The sequence below is a fragment of the Bombus fervidus genome, chromosome 2 (genome assembly GCF_041682495.2).
Source record: "Bombus fervidus isolate BK054 chromosome 2, iyBomFerv1, whole genome shotgun sequence".
Taxonomy (NCBI): Eukaryota; Metazoa; Arthropoda; class Insecta; order Hymenoptera; family Apidae; genus Bombus; species Bombus fervidus.
The window spans coordinates 22,588,527-22,609,769 of record NC_091518.1 but is presented as its reverse complement, the minus strand read 5'-3'; the positions used below and the strand labels follow the sequence as shown (position 1 = coordinate 22,609,769).

Below are 21,243 nucleotides of genomic sequence, written 5' to 3'. Positions count from 1 at the left end.
TTTAAGATTACAGTTATCCAATACCCTTTACTGGATATTGTGTCCTTGATCTCCAATCCAGTACATCGTAGTTAATCTGAGCTAGAAAGAAAAAAAAAAGAAATTAATCACTTATTTCATTTAACATGAATTCATGTAGTTTTATATATAACGTAGCTTTTGTACCGTTTGGCGTTATTCATTATTGTAACGTAAGATTTGTGGTAAAAAGTTTATATTACACTAAGAATTAGGTTTATATTTTCGGTCGAATAAAAATTATTTTTAATGAAGTGGTATCTGTTCTTTTTATAAAAATGCCATTATTCGAGTCGTCAAATTTTATTTAAAATTTCGTAATAGAGGCATTTTACCAGTATATCGTATTTATATATTTAATAATACTGCTTTATGAAATATTCGACTCAACCTTCAACTAATGAAGAAATGATTTTATTTGTAAAGTAAGTTCTTTTTAAATAACTTCTCGTAATTGTGTATCAATTTTTAATAAACTCGCTACATCATCGAATTGTGATAGTTTTCTATTCACTGAACAAAACGACAAAAATTTTAACTTAAATAACAGTGTCGTAACATAGGTACTGCAAAGTATTTCGATATAATGCATACATATATGATGATAATAATAAGCGCATACAATTTTAATGTGTAGCAGTGATAGCAGCAATATTTACATTGTCTTTGTTAGTTATCATATTTAAATTGCAATTAGATGGCAGCACAATGCACTCGACTCATAAAATCAGCTGCGGCGTATACTATCAAATGGAAGGAAGGATACATATATTTGATATGAATTTAAATTTAAATTTTAATTGTCGCATATTTTGCACGGTAAATATTTAATTCTAAAATCTTTAATAACAAATAAGTAAAATTTATAATAAGATTATATTTAAATAATAAGATAACTAGAGTATATGGTAGATTAAGGAGGAGAAAAATAAAGAGACTTTGTGCTGAGGTTTTGTACGTTCTTAGCACAGTTGCTCTCAAATCATCACTGGAAAAGTACAAAGCGATAGTTAGGTCAATGATACATGGCAGTGGTACCTGTAAGCTCGAGCAAACTGTTTCATTTTAATCTATAACATCAATCAAAATGCCCGAGCAAAATTCAAGTGATCAATATTCGACATGGGTAAGTTTATAATCGTGTTATAGATTTTATAATTTTGACATATTCTGATATCACATAACCTTTGACCGTAAACAAAACCATTCTCGGTTATCGAATGAATGACTTGTTGCTATTTTAAGACTTTTGTTTTCTATATATATGAAGTTTTATTATTAATGTGCATTTCAGGTTGGTCTTATATACGTTTTTAACTTAATTGTGGGAACAGGAGCTTTAACATTACCCGCGGTTTTTAGTCAGGCAGGATGGGCTCTTGGATTAAGTGTTATTTTAATACTAGCATTTATAAGGTATATCTATGAAATCTGTATACTTTGATTAATCAGTTTCAAGACTTAATTATGTATATGTATATTGTTTTGTTTTTACAGTTTTATCACTGTTACATTTGTGATCGAGGTAATGGCATCTGCCAATGCTATAGTAGCATGGCGACACATTCAACATCGAAAACGTGTATGTCTTTCTCAAGATTCATCTATCAACGAGTCAGAGTCTGAGGTTTTTAGACTTTTTCTATGTCGTGCTGTCTATGATGATTTTTCATTTCAGTAGCATTATATCTTTTATATAAAGTAGGCTGTATATCCTGCTCTGTTAGCCATTCGAGATCATTTTAACTTAAAATATGTTCTATTTTATGTTATGTTTTAATTGTAGGTACTTCAAACATTAGGTGAATCCGGTCCTTCGAATTCAGATTCTGAAGATACACCTCTTGTTACACCATTTTCAAGTAGTCCTGATCGTACAGACATGACATATCGATATTATGTAATACGTGATAAAATAGAAATGGGGCAAATGGCATCAATTTTTTTTAATAAATTTGGTACAACATTATTCTATTTATGTTTTGCTATATATCTTTATGGAGATTTAAGTATATACGGAGCAGCTGTTGCAAAAACCTTAGCTGACGTTGTTTGTACTTATCAACCGGCAAATTTTACATGCAATTCTACAATACCAGATACTGAACTATGTTGGAAAGAATTTGCTCTGAATCGATCAGATGCGTATGGAATGTTCCTTGTATGTATAAACAGAGTTACTCATATATACTTCAACAATTATGTTTTCTCATACAGTGATAATAAGTATCATTTTCAGACTACATTTATATTATTGCTGGGTCCTTTCGTATTCTTTAATATTCAAAAGACTAAATATCTTCAACTCTTAACTTCAGGAATGCGATGGCTTGCATTCACTATCATGATTGTATATGCTTTAAAAAATTTAATCATTCATGGTGCGCAAGGAAATCCTCCAGCTGCAAATATCATGGGTAAGTTTATCCACATAACTATAATATATATATGTATTTTTAGTATTTAACTAAATAAATTTGTTGCATATGCGTATTTCAGGTATACCTAGTTTATTTGGTGCTTGCATTTATTCATTTATGTGTCATCATTCTTTACCTGCATTGATCGCTCCAATCGCAAATAAGTCTACCTTGACTCGATCTTTGGCATTGGACTATTTATTAATAGCATCTTTTTATCTCTTACTGGCACTAACTGGAGCATTCGCTTTCGAACATTTGGACGATCTTTACACTTTAGATTTTAGCCCCCGCGGATCTGGAGATTGTTCCAAAAGTAACAATATTTTTATTATTCTTATAGAATATTTTTTGTCGCTTTTTCCAGTATTTACTTTAAGTACAAGCTTTCCTATCATAGCCATCACCCTTAGGAATAATCTACAATCATTGTTCCTCAGCGATGATACGTCTCATTTGTGTCTTCGTAAATTTGTCTTCCCAATATTAGCAATACTGCCTCCGTATATGATTGCTATGAGTATCAAAGATTTATCGATATTAGTGGGAATTACGGGATCATATGCTGGAGCAGGAATTCAATATTTGATTCCAACGTTTTTGGTATATTATGCCAGACAAAAGACAAATAGACTTATAGGTCTTGGTGTCGTCAATAAATTTGCAAGCCCATTTTCTAGTAATTGTTGGCTAATTTTTGTTATAATTTGGGCCATTGCTTGCATGATTTTAGTATCCGTCAATTTTATACAAATTCATTTCTATTCTATAAGCATACCTTTAGGATAGAAATCTTATGAAATACTAAATCGAGGATTTAAAAAAGCAGGAGGAGTTACATAATGGTGCATACTTGAATTGTTTTGTCTTTTAGATCTGCGAAATCTAGAGCATATCTAAAGTAATATCATTGGATTTGAAATTGGTTATTTACTACGTGTAAAAGGAAAATTGTGATACTAGTAATTTTAATGTTTACGTTAAAATCATTCTTAAAGTAGATGAAACTTTTAACAGTAATTCAAATAATAAGTTACCAGTGAAAAAAAAGTACCTTTAAAATATTAGTAAATATTTATTATTTAAAATGTGTTATAGAATAATTGTAGAAGGTAGAACAACTGAGCAATTGTTCTTGATAATAAGATACCTTCATTCAACTTTTCACACTTTGGCATCATTATTAGAATATTATCTTCTCCATCATATAAGAGAAAATATGGTATTAATAGTGATAATAACACTAATTATGATAATAAGAATACATTATGACACAATGTGTCATAATAAACTGACAATACACTGGCACAAGTCAGGATTAATCTCGTACAAGCCGAATGAATACATTTAATTTATGTTGTAAACTTTTATATAATATCTTTTGTATATTTTTATTCAATAGAGAATATGCCACTCTTAATACAGTTTTTACTGTACATAAATGTCTTTCAACTAAGTGATATTTGGTGGCCAACTAATAATATTTTGTCCACTATTTCAACGGTATGAAGGTATATTTTAATCTGTAGACTTGTACAATAAACAAATGTATGTCCAAAATTATTGAAGGCCTGTATGATACATCAAAAAAGAATTTATTTTAAACATTTTCTAGCATACTTTATTTTTTATGTGCATAGAAAATATTAGGCAGATTAAATGACTGTTGTGGATTGTATAAATTTGATTTGTATATCACAGAACATATTTTTATATGTATATGGTGTATAATTGCCAACAAAGTATTTGCAATATGCCTCTCATACCGTGTACTTATACAAATATAGTATGTAAATATATAAAATGTGTACACATATATTTTCTAAAAATAAACAGAAAAATAAAGAACTGATTATATAAATTTACATTGATTTACTTTTATACATATAGAGTGAAAACCTTACTTCATGACTTCATGCAAAAATTGTTTCAAACAAAGGTTCAAGCCAATCAAAGAAGGCATGATTTAATATCATTAGCGGGTGGGCGCATAGAAGATATACGAAGGCTAACTACGTTTTTTTATACGTTGGATGGGTTAGGGATGCCTCCAAATTCACATTCAAATTTGGAACGTTCAAAATTTTTCATTGGCAGCAAAGGTAAGGACGCGATGTTTACCATCGAAAAAATATCAATACCAAGAAGTATTTACAATTTTCACACAATACTTATATTTGTAACAAATTTTAAGCATTTTCTGACTAAGATTAAATCGCAATTAAAGAGATTCATTACAAAATTGTATACTTTTATAGTATACGATATATAGATAATTAATCTATTATATTACATATATTTTTAATTTAAAAGAAAATAAAAGGGCATATTTAAAATCATCCTTTAATACTAATGACTAATATTACTAAAACTATAAATAAAGTAAATTTGATATCATTGATTTCACTGAGTTATTCGATGTTACTATCTCTGCCGAAGCAATACTAATTTTCATAAGGTGAATTTCTTGTTTACACGTTTTTTAATTAATTTTGAACATTTTAATATTCAAACGGCATTAATCATGTATTATAGAAAAAGTTTTTCGCTAAAATGTTTAAAGAAGTGCCGGGCGAAGGTAACAGCAAAGTTACAGCAATCAGTTCGGCGAAAGTATATTTTGACTAACGAAGAAAGAGGTCACGAATAAATTCGATTTATTCGTTATTCACGAATAGCAAATAGACTAATTAATGTTATTCGTGAATATATTCATTACATATGTATATCTATATATATAATCTGTACATACATATAATATATTCTATTATATTTTAATATATTCTGTATATACATATTTCTATTTATTCATATATTACTTATATATTATACTTAGCAGAAGAAATTTTAACACGAATAGATTTCTCTGTAATAGTGTAACAACATAAGGTGGCACAGTAAAAGCATTATTTTATTTGCATGAAATCTTTACAACTCTGTCGATTATCATTATTAAAGTTTGTTTCCTTAAGTTGTCAGATATCATACAAATCATTGTCTCTGTATACATTTATTCAATGGAGAATATTTATTTTATACAAAAAAAGATCAAAGAATTTGAAATATAGAACGAATTATTTCTTCGATTTTATACTTTTGTGAGCAAATAGACTAGCAAAAACACTTTGGGTTACCAGAATAAGGAAAAAAAAATCGGTGAGTAAAAGACATTTATACATATCATCTATGTATAAATCATCGTTACAGGCTTACTATAAAATGTTGAATGTAAAAAACTTCAAGGTACTATATATTAAAAGATAATAGATTATTTATAATGAATATACAATAAATCGAAATTTGTTTTATAGAAAGATACTAAAAATATCGCATAAATGAATACCCCAAAGTGAACACGTGTATCATTAATTGACCACAAGAATAAATAAATTTTTACGCGATACTTACATCGAATTACGTTTGATTTTCTTTTTGTTGATATCGGATACGATTTTTATTTTTAGATCACAACTCGTGAAATTTGTATTTGAAAGCTGAACGATGGCACATTTTCAATCGTGTTAAATAAATAGCATAATGTTTGTGCAGTGAAAAAGCTTCTTTTTTGTCTGGAGGTTTCAAAGCCAAAATGCTTATACTACTCCATTCTTCTTTGGTCATCAGTCTTTAATTGTACTACAGGTTTTCGGTTAAAACTCGTCATAATCGTTGAAATCCTACCTAATTATTTAGTACAGAATATTTTTTGTTTTACAGAAGTTGTAGATACATCATCATTAAAACCTTTTGTAATTTCTTTAAATTGGAATCAGTTGAATGTTAAATTTTAAGATATGTCTTTGGTTTCTTATTGATTACCAAATTTAATTTGCCACGTATTTTTGAATTAGCATTTATAAGTTAAGAAGTTACGCAAATAAGATTCGTGATAATATAAATATATGTCCTTTCGTTCATGATATTACGTAATCGTACAAACAGTGAGTCAAATATTATACTTTCATTAACATCTGTTATTACTTACAACATTTAATCAACTGCGATTTATATAACTTATTTATGTTATATAAGAGCAGCATTTAATTTGATTAGTTAACGTAAGAATAATTTGAAAGCTTTAACAATAGGATAGTTTTCTCACTTTCATTAAGTTAGGTCGTTATTCATAATTATTCAAGTATGGACAGGGTGCATCATTATGATCTATACATTCTATAACGGGATCATGTGTGCTATCCCACATTCCGGGGCCGCATTGTCGGCAAAGCCCTGCTAATGTGCATGGTAAACGTACAAGTTGACGAAAATGATGAAGTAGGCCTCTTGCCTTTCTTAATATGAGATTTCCATCCATATACATAGCTAAAGAACTAAAATGCAATAGCATCTCATCTGTTCTCAGGTCTTGAGCTATTACATCATCTGCATAAACACACATTATAGCAAGACAAAGAAATAGATGAAAATGGTCGGTTAGATAATTTACCCAACAAGCTTCCCACATTATTAACGCTACTTCGGTAGGAAATTCACGTTTTAAACATCTGTAAAATATATATTATTAGAAATAACTCTGCATACAATTATAAATTTTTTATAATTATAAAATTTGTATTTACAAGAGTATCCATCTATGACAAAATAGAAGTTCCAGGGCATCCGTATGTTTTTGTAGATGTGCATAAAAGTCTGGTACCATTATTCTAACTAATTCCCTTAAGTAACATAAATTTCTGTCCATATCTACATCAGTAGGTGTACACACAGCCACAGATCTTTGCATTAAGCCAGCAAAGCACCAAAATGCTTCGATTTCGGAATTAAGTTCAGCTAATAAAGGAGCCAATAAATCAGACATACCTTGAGTATATCCTAATCGGGCATTATAAACTGCATAATTTAACAGAATATTTCTGCAAAAAGTAAAATATGATAGTGTTAATAATAACAATATATATTTGAAAATGATCATAAAAGTATAAAATATATATAAAATATAAATTGAAAAATTAAATGATTATTGTTATAAAAACATACTTCATTATTTCAATGTTTGGATTATCCTCTCCAGCATAATAAGGATTTCCTCTGTCAGTACGAACAACATCTTTTTCTACAATACACACCACATTTCTCCAGAAATGGTCTGCTTGTTCTGGGCCCATACTCAGTCTACGTTTTTGTATTTCCTCATACTCCTGTCTACGAATGGCATCAATATGTTCTCTATCTTCATAGGTACTTTGATATGAATAACAATGAAGAAGGAAGGGCCACACAATTTTCCTTAATGCAGGTTCTAGTCCACCAAAAAATATTCCTTTACGAAGGGCAAGATCATCCTCTACCTGACCTCTCTCATTTAATAAATCCTTCCAAGCTAGCGATGTAATCATTGGTACTTGTCCCTCTTCTGGGTGTAGTTCATCACGACTTACCTCTGGCCGACATACCATGAAATGCCTGAATTATAGAAAAATAGTGAGTATTTAGTAAAACAATAATTGTTTTCATTAATTAGATTCTACCTATATGGAAGTGTCTCCTCAGCGTCTGTATCTAAGCGCGGATAAAGCAATTGGTGCCATTGATGTAAAGTAGCTGCCAGTCTGTCTAACCCACCATGATGGAAATGTAGAATCTTATATTGGCTCTCTCTACTTGCAACTACTAATTGACCAGAAGTACAAGCCGGATCAGCAAAAAACAATCTTAGGGATCTCATTTCGCTGAGATCCACTGAAAACCTTCTACATCTATGTGCTCTACGTAATGTCACTGGTGAAGCTGTTGCACTTTCAGGAAATGTGAGGTTATGCTGTAAAGCTAGAAGTTCAGGTGATCTCATCCATGATGGGATTTCTTCAGCTACGAAGAAACAAATTTTACACGTTAACAACAATTATAGTTTAATAAAAAAAATAATTAAACTAATAAACTAAGTACCTTCTGAAGATACACCGACCGATAAGCTACATGTAGAGGTTAATGACATGCTACGGCTTTTCAGGCTAGTATCATCACAATAAGGATATCTCATTTCTTCGTCGATACTTATTCTATCATTTTCATGCGATTCAGAAACTTTTTTATCTTTGCACTGCTGATTCTCGTCATGTTTCAAATTCAGAGATTGAGAATGCAACTGATTCAAACCGATGCTGTGATCACTTTCTTCATGTATAGTAGACGATAAACTGTCAGACCGATGATAGTTTGTTTCCCGATTGATATTGACATTTGGAGTCTCTTTAACTTCTGACGTAAGCAAAGTTTGATGATTACATATGCTTTCTCCGTCATCGTTTTTCGTATCGTCACCTTCGAGACGTGCACTTCGTGGGAAACCACCAGAACAAACGCGTTCACAATCTCCGCAATTAATAGGTTCCTTTACTTCTAAACAGACGTCAACCTTTTCAGCATTTTCGTATTCACATTTTAAGTCACAACTTTCCTCTGATATTTGGGAATGGTGAGAGCTTATGTCGGTGTCTCGATGAGTAGCGCAGTCCGGCTTCTTCGCGCTTAAATTCTCTAACGTAGTCGGATGTTTACGGAGTGTGCTATTCGGGATCCAACTGAGATGTAAAGTTGGTACATTAGAATTTTTATTAAACCTACAGGTTATGGCCATATAACCGGGATGATGTACCACATCGGAATTCTGTCTCATTAAAGTTGGTGGATGAACGCATACGTTATTCTTGCAAAATAATGCTTCACCATCCTGGTACATAGTACGACGATTGTCCTGATTACAATCGCCTAAAATATAACTGCTTGCCTTTTTCAGAATATTTGGCAGAGGCATCTTCCTTTAAGGCAGATCGGTGCATATAAGTCATCTAGTAAATTTTATTAGAGCGCGGTGCGAGGATTTTTGCGTTTGTGCGATTAAATTTGCCTTTAGATAATATTAAATCGTCGCGGGGTTATAACGATACCCGAATGACGATCGTTAAAGTAATTACGAAGTATTATGTGCAATTATAACGAATCCGTACGAATACAATCTGACCCTTGACACTGGAGAACACAGTATTTAGTTAACAGTTCCAGTTTCACTATTTCTTTTTTCTGACGACTCTTAGACAATATCTATGGAATACTTGGTGTTTCTAGAGAGCATCAGAACTGCAGTGGTGAAACTTCGTCGCGCAGAAGCGCGCGAATAGACCTGCATCGAAATGCTATAATGAACTGATTTCTTTTTCTGTAATGTTTCCTGTAGTCGTAGGTTTATTTAAGCATGCATGCATGTTATCACACCAATTAGCTTTGATATATACATAGAACCGATAAAATGTGCACACATATGGAGAAGCATGCATCTCAATCACTTAAGTCTCTCGTCTTTACCTGTTCTTTATTATCCTCGTACTACGAAGATAATACGTTGTTAAAATTCTTTGTCAAAATATCAGAGATCGTCAAGATTCCATTTTTTAACATTCCTTCGTTTAAAATTCTTGAAAAAAAGTTAATCGACTTAACTTTCACTTGAATGGATTCATGAATGAAAGATGTATCATCGGCACGTCACTGTTCGTTGTAGACGTATATAATCGAACTTTGAATGAAAACCCCAAGTATCTTCTCAAATGCGGAGCGCCCGTTACGATCACTCGTAATAGATCACTGTTACGCGGCGTTCCTTATTTATTTCATTGTTGGATTTCTAACGATGAATGAATTACAAATCTAATATCAGCCCGCTGCTTAGTACTTTAGTAAAACGTGTTTGCCAACAGACAGAATACAGATGCCCCTTATCCAGGATCAATATTTCCATCTGATCGTGAACCTGGTGGTTGGCTTACTATCCGAGCTACCGACATAACGTTGTCTAGCGTTGTACATATGGTTTTTATTGATTTTTCTCCTTGTGTTAAGTTTGAATTATTTGCTCCCGATTTCGTAAAAACAACTCGTGTTTTGTACTTGTAACTTCATTTAAAAAATATTTTTATGAGCGACCTTCGTTTCCAATTTACTAACGATTATTTCAAGTATATTTAAAATGTGAGCCAAATAATTTCGTAAAAAAATATGTCTTAAATTACCTAAAACTATTTAGAAATGAAATAATATATTTATATCAAAAATCGTTTTTATTATTTTCTAAGAACTTTCTTTTCTATGAATACTGATAAAAAAACCTTTTGTTATTGAATATAAAAATGTATGAAATGTACAACATACATGTAGAGTACGATTATTATTTTACAAACTATTTTGAACTCAAGATATCATAAGTACTATATAAAATATCATTGACAATGATATACATAAAATATATTGTTGATGATTAGGAACATTTAAAAGTTACAAATGGTGTTCCGTTTACTTAATGGCATGTGTCTTTTTGATAATGAAAAACTTATTACTATATCACAGATCATAATATATTTATATAGATTAGTGCAATTCATAATTAAAAAGTATTTCGTGAGTATCATCCAGTGCTAATGCTGCTTTGGGTCCACGTTTTAAATAGGAAATTGTAGAATACGCAGAGAAATGAAAATCTTCTTGTAAATAACCGTTTCCAAGTAAATGTCCTATTATAGCTTCTCCTGATTCTCTTGTGAATTTCGGTATTGGTACAGAAGATACTCTTAATGTTGTGGCACCTTTACCATACCAGGCATCTATAAGCTTTAAGGCAGTCAATCTGGTTTCATTTTGTACCGCTCTTGTCATGAATTGATATAAATGTCTACAATAAGGAGCTATATTCACTTGTTTACTCTCTTTAGGTTTCCGACAATGATCACACATTTCTGCACAATCACTTCTAGTCCAAGATTCTTCAAAGTGTACTGCGATCAAACTACGTCTACATGATGTTTGATCTAAACAATATTCTAGCATTTTGTATAAATTTTGTAAACCAACTTTATCTTGAAATACCATTGTGCTTAATTTAAATACATCTAGTAATCTATATAATACTATGGACACAGCCTTTTTTCCATCTCTACCCGCACGTCCACTTTCTTGATAAAAGTTCTCCATTGATTTTGAAATGCAGTGATGAATAACAAATCTTACATCTGGTTTATCTATACCTAATCCAAAAGCGATAGTGGCAACTACAGCTTGGTATTTTCCTGATATCCATTTAGAATATACTTCTGATCTATAGTCTGCCTCTAACATCGCATGATAACATCCAACTTTCAAGCCCAATGCTCTTAAATCAGTTGTCAATTGTTCTGCATCTTTGATAGTAGTTGTATAAATTATGCCAGATTTATCCTTAAATCTATTTTTTAATAAATTTTCTATCATAGCTAAGCATGTGTCTTTATCTGTTGGTTTTCGTCGAACCTCGTAAAATAGATTTGGTCTATTAAAAGTAGCTCTTAAAACTAGACAACCTTGAATATCTAACATCTTCTGAATATCCACAATAATTTTAGCTGGTGCAGTGGCTGTTAGACCTAAGACTGGCACACCTGGAAACATAGACTTTAGGATTCCTAAAAATTTATAATCAGGCCTAAAATCATGACCCCACTGACTGCAACAATGCACTTCATCTATTGCAAAACAATCTAAACGTTTCATTTCAAAGGCTTTTTGCAATTTGTTCATAAAGCGATTCGATTTTGCCATGTACTCTGGTGTAACATAAATTAATTTAAGATCAGATTTCTTATCCACCAGTGCATTCATTATAACTTTTACATTTTCTTTACTACCTTTGGCACTTAACATTCTAGCTTTTACATTATGTTTTTGTAATCCATGTAACTGATCTTCCATGAGCGATATTAATGGTGATACTACTATTGTAATACCTTTACTAATAACAGCAGGTAATTGATAACACAAACTTTTACCACCACCTGTGGGCATAATTAAAATAACATCTACATTCGACATAATTGCATTCATAGTTGGTAGTTGTAATTCTCTTAATTTATCTATTTTAAAAACATCCTTTAAAGCTTTTCTCAGATCTTTGGACCAAGTAAAATCTTCTTTTGTCCAATCCTTCTTCGATACAGAGAGACTTCTTTTCAAAAGTGCGTCATCCTTTAGCTTTTCCTTACGTTGAGTTAAAATCTGTTTACGATCTTCAAGCTTTTGCATTTCATATTCGATCTGTTTCAATTCAAAGTCAATAGCTGTAATTTCATCTTCTTCATTGTCTAAAAAAAGAATAATTATGACAAATAATCTTAAAAACGTAAAATGTGAACATAACAAAGAACCATATATAAATACATTGATATGAATAATAATGATAACAATCATAAAGCGTAACACTCTGAATTTATTTATTTCTGAAAAAATATTATCTTTAATATCATAAAACAATAACAGACCTTGATCTTCACCATCTATAGTTATTATTTCTTTTTGATCTTGATTTTCATTGTCTATAGTTATTTCTTTCGAACTGCTCGCAGACATTGTAAATAAATTAAGAAGATATTTACATATGACAATAGCAAAAAAGATTGCTTTGTATTTTACTAGTAAATAACAAGTGCTGTTTAGTTAAATAATGCTATAATATAAAATGTGCACATTCATGTGTCGACGATGGTTCATACAACGCTGTATGTAACCTAACGTAACAGTTTATACCAGAATTACATCGTACCGATCAGCTGAGTCCAGTTGTTTTTTAGTAGTACTACGTAGGGATCAGGCAAGTAACGTCGCACATATTGTTAGTGTCTGATATTAAGTAATCTATTGCACAAAAAAACGTGATTTAGTCTCGATATTAAATATAATAAACCATGTTTAATGCAATGTATCGTGCTTGTCCCTCTTGGCTCGAAAACACATTAACATCTTTGTATTTTAGGGGTATTCCTTTTTCTTATTATATTTTCAAAGAAACTTGTAGATATCTTTATTTTACTATTTTTATACTTCAGATTTTAGAATTTCTACGATTTTTATCGATATTTTTACTTTAGGAAAATTCCACTTTTATAAATATTGTGTTTTAATATAAAATTAGGTTTTTATTTAATATGAAAGTTTTTTATCCAAGATATAATCATAAAGTAATTAAAGATAAATAACTTTCCATATTTGTAAGTATTTGAATACATATAATGTTCAAATATTAAAATTACTGTTCACTTTAATATACAACTGTTTTACAAATATAATTTTACAATATATATATTTATACAAATATTATTCTACATATGCTATTAAATTTTAGACATTAAGTTGTATAGCAATTTAATTCAGAGGTCTAAATATAGATTTTGCAGATTTTTGTTTGATCCAAGGTATATATCAATGATATTGCACATGTGAAAAAGATAAGAAAGAAAATGATATTTTTACTTTTATATGATAACAGACTACAGTCTCAATAGAGTGCACATATATTTTATTGTATACATTGAATTTCAATACTAAATACAAGCGCTTTCATTTTTTTTTTTTTTAGCCAAAAGTATTTCAACCAATGGTTTTTATGCAAGACATTGTAATTCTATAATAATAAATCAAGACAACATGAAGGTTCAAATATTACCTGCACTCCAAGATAATTACATGTATCTAGTGGGTATTTTTTTACTTTTTCTTCCTTTGATTATTAAATTTTTACTTGTTATTTCTATTTAAAATTACAAATTATTATAATTTCATAATAATGATGCTGATGATAATTTATTATGAAATTTATTTAACATTAAGTTTTGTAATTTTATAAGATTATCGATGAAGTATCACAGGAAGCTGCAATCGTTGATCCTGTTGATCCCGACAGTGTTGCTTGTGCAGTACAACAAAATAACGTGTGTTTAACAAAAGTTTTAACCACTCATCACCACTGGGATCATGCTGGAGGAAATGCAAATTTGTGTAAAAAATTTAATAACCTTCAGGTATATGGTGGAGATGATAGAATAGAGGCACTAACATGTAAAGTAAAACACAATGATACTTTCAACATTGGAAAATTACAAGTTCGATGCCTAGCAACACCTTGTCACACTAGTGGACATATCTGTTATTACATTACAGGAGATCAAGAATCACCAGCAGTATTTACAGGTACAAATATAAATTACGTATTTAGTTGTTTGTAAGTTAATCAAAAGATAATAAATATTAATCTGCAGGTGATACACTTTTTGCTGGTGGCTGTGGTAGATTCTTCGAAGGTACTGCAGAACAAATGTACAAAGCACTTATAGAAATTTTGGGATCGTTACCTAATGAAACTGTAAGTATATAATTACATTTAGATTTCCATTATGAAATAATCATCGACTAAAGTAAGAAGGATATATTTTGGATATTTTATAGAAAGTATATTGTGGCCATGAGTACACAGGAAATAATTTAAAATTTGGAAAACATGTGGAGCCAGAAAATGAAGCAATTCGCCAAAAGATAGAATGGGTTCGTATACAACGTGAAAAGAATAATCCTACTGTGCCAAGCACTATTCAGGAAGAGAAATTCACAAACCCATTTATGCGAGTTCACGAACAATCTGTTATGGACCACACTGAACAAAAAGATCCAATACAAACTATGGCATTCCTTAGAAGGGAGAAGGATAATTTTAAGGCATAAATTTATCATTGTTACAAAGAGATCAGTGATAGTTACATGCCTTTTTTAATCAATGTACAATGTTCTTCCTAAATAATTTTTCTTCATTTTATTTATAAAATTTTGTTTTGACTTTCTATACATAAATATTGGCATATATGCAAATATATGATTATAAATTACATACTTATAAATATGATTATCTTAAATACACAAATACTATGTTATATTTAAAGACATATGATTTGGCGTGTCTTCCGATTTTTTGTTATAAATTTGCATTTCAGCAACGTATTTTTCTTTGGATCGTTCATACATGTCGTAATATACCTAAAAAAACATGTACGATAAATATCTTAATTCAAATATTAGAAAGATGCACACAAGTTTTTTGTTAGTACAAACCTTTTTATCTTCTGAACTGAGAGATTTCCAAGTAGTTGCAAGTTGTCTGGTAAGCTCTTGTTTGCTTGGTTCTGGTTCTCCGGCTAAGCGTTCCATAACACGGGGTCTTTGTTCTTGGCAGAACTGAAAGAATGGGTTTGCTGGTCTTTTTGGAGCATTGGGATCTGTTTTTGCACCTTTTCGTTTTGTTCCTTTTTTAGTTTTCTCTTCTTTAGAATTATGAGCAGTGGCTTTTGGGCCTTTTTCTGGCTTAGGTGTTACTTGAAATACATTGTTTTCTTCAAGCACTCCCATAGGTGCTTCTCGCCAACGGTCACCATGTTGATCCAAACGATCAATTAAAAATCTAAAATAAAAAAAAAAATATTTTAACAAATCATGCTAGAGGTATATAATGAGATACAAAACAGGTATATTACTTATTATTATTTTAAAAATAAATAATAAATATATTTGTAGTATTCGATATATAACCTAGAAATTAAACTAACTTTTTTTCCTTTCTTGTACGTTTGAGAAGTTTTCTAACACGTTGGATACGATAAACTAATCTCTCATTCTCCTATAATTAAAAAATGAATAGTTTTATTTCCTGCATACAAATAAATCACTGAGTAAAATACAGAATACCAAAATCAAACATAAACCTGTTGTAAAACTTCACACCTATCTAGTAGGAATTGGTACTTTCGTTTATAAATATCAAATTCCTCTGGTTCTACATCATATTCTGATTCGTCTGACATTTTAATCGCCTGTTTTAATTAAATAAAATCAGTATTTTTTCACATTGTTTTTATATCATGTCGACAGGTTCAGCACATTTATTTACCATAATACAGCGGTAATATGATAGGTGCCGCTAGTATAAATATTTCTTATCAATAAGTTAATAACTTTATCATCTCGTACATACATATTTATAAATGAAAAATATATTAATTACATTATTCGTCTCTAAAAACTGTAAATCTCTTTATTAATTTAGTAAAATTAATGAATCTTTATTGTTTAATTAATATTTAAAGTTAATCAAATTTAAAGTTATAAAACTTAGAAATCTATACAGATACAAACTCTAACATACTATATTTATGATGACAAAAAATTGTCTAATATTCATAAGTTATTAAACTCTTAGAAAGTTAACTTTGAAGAGTTAGAAAATTTCTATTTAATTATAACAAATAATATTTGAATAATAATAAAAATGAGATCACATACTATATGTACGTACGTGCAATTTATTTCATTACATTATTTAATAATACATTTGTATTATTACGTGTTTACCATACGTATTTCAACATAAAATACGTATTTTATGTTGATAATCTCGTAAGGTAAAATCTTCTATAAGAATAAGGATAAATAGTTGATTTATATACAATCATAATGTCCATTATTTTCAAGCATATTCTGCACATTTGTGCGAGTGGAAACAATTATTTATATATATATATATATATATATATATATATATATATATATATATATATATCACATCAACCGCAATAACATCTGACAAAAATTAGAGCAGATGAGAAAATAATTCTATTGTTTTGGATATTACTGTGAAATATACAATTATCATTATACAATTTATGCTTTGCAAATAAGTCTGTAGCATAAAAAGAAGGAAATTCAAGTAAAATATTTCAAATTACTCAAAATAAAGAACCTAGGAACGAAGAATTAAAAAAGAAAAAGGAAAAAATGGTATTGTAATGGAATTTTGCATTTCTTTTGATCCTTCTCTACTTTGCGCCATAGACTGCGTCGTCCCTGTCTCTTAAAACGACCAATGAAAGTTGCGAAAGAAGGGTTGCGTCGATACACATGCGCAACTAATCACAATTCACCCTGGACTTGAGACACGGTCAAAACACATATCGTTCTCCCTATCGCGTTATACTTTCTTTGCTCGCTTCTCGAAATCTCGCATTTTATATTCCAGTGTCAAATCAGCGTGTCCTTTCTGCATCGGTAGCCGTGTCATTACACCTGCCTTCATACAGATACATTTCTCTCGAGCGTGCTTTACTTATTTTTCGTGTGTTATAATAAGTTATTTTTTTGTCAATTAAATCGTTAAGTTATTGTTTCCCGCGCGTACTATGGAGTGTGTAGCAGTTTTTTAGCATTCGCTCCAGTTCGCCAGGTCGACTTTTGGTGAGTACTAATGCCGAAAACATTTTTATTCGTCAACAGACACCGAGCACAAGACGTTAGACAAGATTTACTCGCGTGCGTAGAAATCGGTAGAAGGGGTTTTAACGCAGCACGCGCGTGCGAAAGAGCTTGCTGCGAGATCAATAGCAGCCATTGCGGTTATGGTAACACGATCAGCTGATCAGCTGATGCTTATTTTGTTTACAATTATTGTACTGTCGCTGTTTGTGGTTAATTATATCTGTCAAATATAATAGGTTAACGTTCTTGTAATTTTAGAAGCAATGTACCTATTATAGATGTTTAACGTCATCTTACCTTCAGAGCAGAGGAGATTAAGTTTGTTTTTTTGCCTGTAATAAAATGTCTTTGCATTTAGTTCTGTTTATCGAAAAGGTTCGATTATATTATATGGTGATGTAATTTTAGAAGCAACGTACCTATTACAAATTCAGTCATTTTATCTTCAGGATAGATAAAATTAAATATTTCTTTGTTTACAATAAAATATCTTTGCATTTAGTTTCTATTTACAGAAAATGTTCAATTACGTTATGTGGCGATGTTTCAAAAGTAATTTCTATCTGAAGAGAAAATGAAAAGCTAGTTTTTTGAGAATGTTACTTTATTTTGGGTAATAATTCATCGTTTTTAGTACAACGCTATTGCGTCATTGAATATTTTATCATGTAATGTGAAATTCAAATAGTTAATAGAATTTTATTGCTGGAAATAGTCATGTTACCGTGGCGGTTACTTCATGACATTTAACGGGTTCTTGTTAAGTTTAGACGCGTTATATTTGTATCGCCAGTTCGGTATGACCGTAAGATGAAGTCATCGATGAAGCGCATGAATTTCAATTATGAGTTTACAAGCAAATCTGTAAATGATTCGATAAAAAATTATCAGAACAATGCAATAAAAATTGACCGTATATGAATCATGTGAAATTTAGCGAGCAACGTTGAATACCGATAAATTGACACATTACAAGATTGTAATTTTCGGTTTACATTACATTACCGGTTTAAGGATTACTTGAGAGTTTTTTTCGTTATTTTAATACCATTGATATAATAATATTCGACATCGTAATACAGAAATAGGACTTTTTTTCGATATTTTATCTTTGATACTAAACTTATATTGTAAACGAAAAGATTATATTGTTCAAGGGATATATTAAAATTGTAATTTGTAAAAGATAAATTTTATAAAAGTAATATATATATATATATAAGCATTAAAATATAAAATATAAAATATATTTTCCCTATTTGAAGAATAAAGAAGCTAAATGTATAAAAAACAATAGGAATTTCAGAGATAAAAGTCAATCAATATAAGTTTGTAACACACAAACGAAGTATTATAACACTAAACAAAATTTAAATAGTTACAATGTTGTACAATTAAAAAACGGTATAAAAGAACTTCCAAATACTTTATCATTATTACAGGGATCTAAGATAACAACCACAATTCTATATGCATTTGTTATCTAGCATTTGATAGGAATAAATACGAATGAATTAATATATTTTCGCGAATAGACAATAAACAATTTACGTGATTTAGCCTTGCATTCTTCGTTCGTGTGTGAATACTATTAACTGATAACACGTGTTTCTGCATCGTAATTGATCACCTTATAGTATCCTTTGAGTCGTTTCCCTAAAAAATTCTCGATTAAAATAAAATCTGTCTGCTCAACTTTGTTTATTATTATTTTTCAAAATATTGTTCGCAAACTTTTTTAATTTACTTTGCCTTTTTACTTAAAAGCTTCCTTCTCACGCGACTTATTTATTCGAATTAAAAAATCGCGTTTCTTTTAACCGTAAATTTGTAAATAATACGAAAAGTTTAAAGGGAAATTAAATTAAAAAGGTCTTAATAAATAAGGCGAATAAAAAAGAAGCTTCTAGATAAAAAAGAAACCTATATTAAAATGTTTGTAAGAGAACGAATAACATGAAATAATAAATGATAATTTGTCTGTTATTTACTAGCTACTTGAATCAGATTCGCAAGGAACGTAGTTACGTAATTTAATATATTCCGATATGTTTTGACACGAATAGATAACGATCGTGTTTCCCATATCGACTATTTGTATAACTGTCGTTAGAATTTTCTTAATGCGATCATTTACATAATTAAGCAGGTAGAAGGAAGCGTGTTTTTCAATTTATGTCCTTCTCTTCTCCGGCAATAAATGTACACGATACACAATACACGCGTCTACTTTATGAATCCCGAGTAAGGGACGAACGATGCTCGTTAGCCTTTTGTTTTAGATTCACGGTTATACGTATACGACAGAGCTTCTGTTCTCGTCTTCTTTCTCGTCGAAAAAGAAATTTAAGCGATATTTAAAGCTTTTTCAGAGAGATGGAAAGGAAAGGAAAGAAGTCGAAAGAGAGTAAGAAAAAAATAATTTGAAGATATTGAAGAACGTTTATATCTTGTTGTTAAATTTCTGTGAAAAGATATACGTAGTTTCTGTTATTTAGATATTCTTGTAAAATATTTGAAATAATATAATCTTTAATAATGAATCTCATATAAAATAAATAACGAGTTATAAAGGAAATATTTTAATAAAAGATACAAAAAAATTCCTTTGATTTTGTATTCAAATGATATTGGATACTATTGTGTCGTAGGTTATCGAACTCATTTCGATATGTATAAATTGAACGAATTATTAAAATTTAATAAATTGATTAAAAGAAATTATTCAAGTAGTAATAACTAAATGGATCAAAGTTTATTATTATATGACCCTTTACATTGAATAATGTATCGTTACATTTTAGTGATATACCATTCTGCTAGGGCTAACAAATCCGTTTATAACAATTATTAGTTTCTAGATTTCCTAAAAGACCTATTACACATGTATAGAAATATTAATCGTAATTATTAGACTGTGGACATTTATGCAAATTTATATTTTTATGGACACAACTAAAAAAAAAAAAAAAAAAAAAAATGGAACATATTATATATAGATATTTTTATATGTCATACACATTCTGAGTGCTTTTGCATCTTTAAACTTCGCATAAATGTATAGAAATTGGCAGTCTAATAATTACTAAACTACGTGAAATTCAAAGATACAAAAATTTGCAGAATGTATACGTACAATGTTCAAAATTACGCGTAAACGTACGTAAATTATGTAAAAACTATCCAACGTAAACAATGCAGCATCGTGATATTTATCAATTAATTCCTTCTTTATTTTCCGTTTTCTTCGTTACATTCACGAAAATATGAATTTGTCTAAAAATCTGCAGTCTAGCAATTATTTGCCTCGTTATCGAACAACATCCTGGCATAGGAGTTTACCTTAACCCCGAGGGATTACCCTTTTGCAAATAATCGTAGAAGTTGTACAAGTTTGAACAAATTCAGCGAACGCTTACTCAAGCCGAAGATTTCCCTATTCCCTAACCAAAGAAGACTCGCGATGTAACAACGTGTCCCGTGTGATGCAAAGATCCGCAATGCAGGCTTCTCGAGGGATCTTCGTGCTCTTTCTCGACGAGCAAGAGTCGTTTTAAAGGTTTCTAACGTTCTCTTGTAACCACGACCTAATTACGCGCCAATGTTTCGCGGTATTATGATACCGCTTCGTTGATTCGCAACTTTTGGATCCTCCGAAAGGTTGGAAATCTTACATTCGCGAGACTTACGCGTG

General features: G+C 30.2%; 5 protein-coding genes across 14 annotated transcripts in view; 2 read left to right on the top strand and 3 right to left on the bottom strand.

Moving 5' to 3' along the window:
- The first annotated feature begins 413 nt into the window (after positions 1–413).
- LOC139997987 (hydroxyacylglutathione hydrolase, mitochondrial) lies at positions 414–15,190 on the top strand. 9 transcript variants are annotated; one of them, XM_072022155.1, is made up of 10 exons: positions 414–837; positions 990–1,144; positions 1,313–1,434; positions 1,516–1,645; positions 1,805–2,179; positions 2,258–2,435; positions 13,834–13,949; positions 14,102–14,444; positions 14,513–14,616; positions 14,700–15,190. In XM_072022155.1, the coding sequence occupies exons 2-10, from the start codon at positions 1,106–1,108 to the stop codon at positions 14,970–14,972; spliced, it is 1,680 nt and encodes a 559-aa protein (XP_071878256.1). In that variant the 5' UTR covers positions 414–837; positions 990–1,105; the 3' UTR covers positions 14,973–15,190. The 9 variants fall into 9 exon arrangements, with proteins under 9 accessions (XP_071878256.1, XP_071878257.1, XP_071878255.1 ...); XM_072022156.1 differs by having other exon boundaries at positions 985–1,144; positions 1,516–1,600; XM_072022154.1 differs by having other exon boundaries at positions 985–1,144.
- On the bottom strand, positions 4,589–10,401 carry Tbc1d16 (TBC1 domain family member 16). The gene is made up of 6 exons (XM_072022152.1): positions 9,762–10,401; positions 8,346–9,579; positions 7,928–8,267; positions 7,437–7,862; positions 7,019–7,312; positions 4,589–6,943 (listed from the first exon to the last, which is right to left on the bottom strand). Exons 2-6 carry the CDS (start codon positions 9,211–9,213, stop codon positions 6,559–6,561), a joined length of 2,313 nt encoding a protein of 770 aa, XP_071878253.1. The 5' UTR covers positions 9,214–9,579; positions 9,762–10,401; the 3' UTR covers positions 4,589–6,558.
- On the bottom strand, positions 10,495–12,856 carry LOC139997986 (ATP-dependent DNA helicase Q1). The gene is made up of 2 exons (XM_072022153.1): positions 12,740–12,856; positions 10,495–12,562 (listed from the first exon to the last, which is right to left on the bottom strand). Exons 1-2 carry the CDS (start codon positions 12,825–12,827, stop codon positions 10,821–10,823), a joined length of 1,830 nt encoding a protein of 609 aa, XP_071878254.1. The 5' UTR covers positions 12,828–12,856; the 3' UTR covers positions 10,495–10,820.
- Positions 15,046–16,193, bottom strand: LOC139997989 (uncharacterized). 2 transcript variants are annotated; one of them, XM_072022167.1, is made up of 4 exons: positions 16,004–16,193; positions 15,848–15,918; positions 15,357–15,702; positions 15,046–15,281 (listed from the first exon to the last, which is right to left on the bottom strand). In XM_072022167.1, the coding sequence occupies exons 1-4, from the start codon at positions 16,100–16,102 to the stop codon at positions 15,171–15,173; spliced, it is 627 nt and encodes a 208-aa protein (XP_071878268.1). In that variant the 5' UTR covers positions 16,103–16,193; the 3' UTR covers positions 15,046–15,170. The 2 variants fall into 2 exon arrangements, with proteins under 2 accessions (XP_071878268.1, XP_071878269.1); XM_072022168.1 differs by lacking the exon at positions 15,848–15,918 and having other exon boundaries at positions 16,023–16,193.
- Positions 16,194–16,972: 779 nt separating this feature from the next.
- Positions 16,973–21,243, top strand: part of LOC139998219 (monocarboxylate transporter 9) — a 31,282-nt gene continuing 27,011 nt past the window's right edge. The window contains exon 1 of the mRNA XM_072022607.1: positions 16,973–17,528. The gene's annotated coding sequence lies outside the window, so the exon portion shown is untranslated. The remainder of the gene's footprint in view (positions 17,529–21,243) is intronic.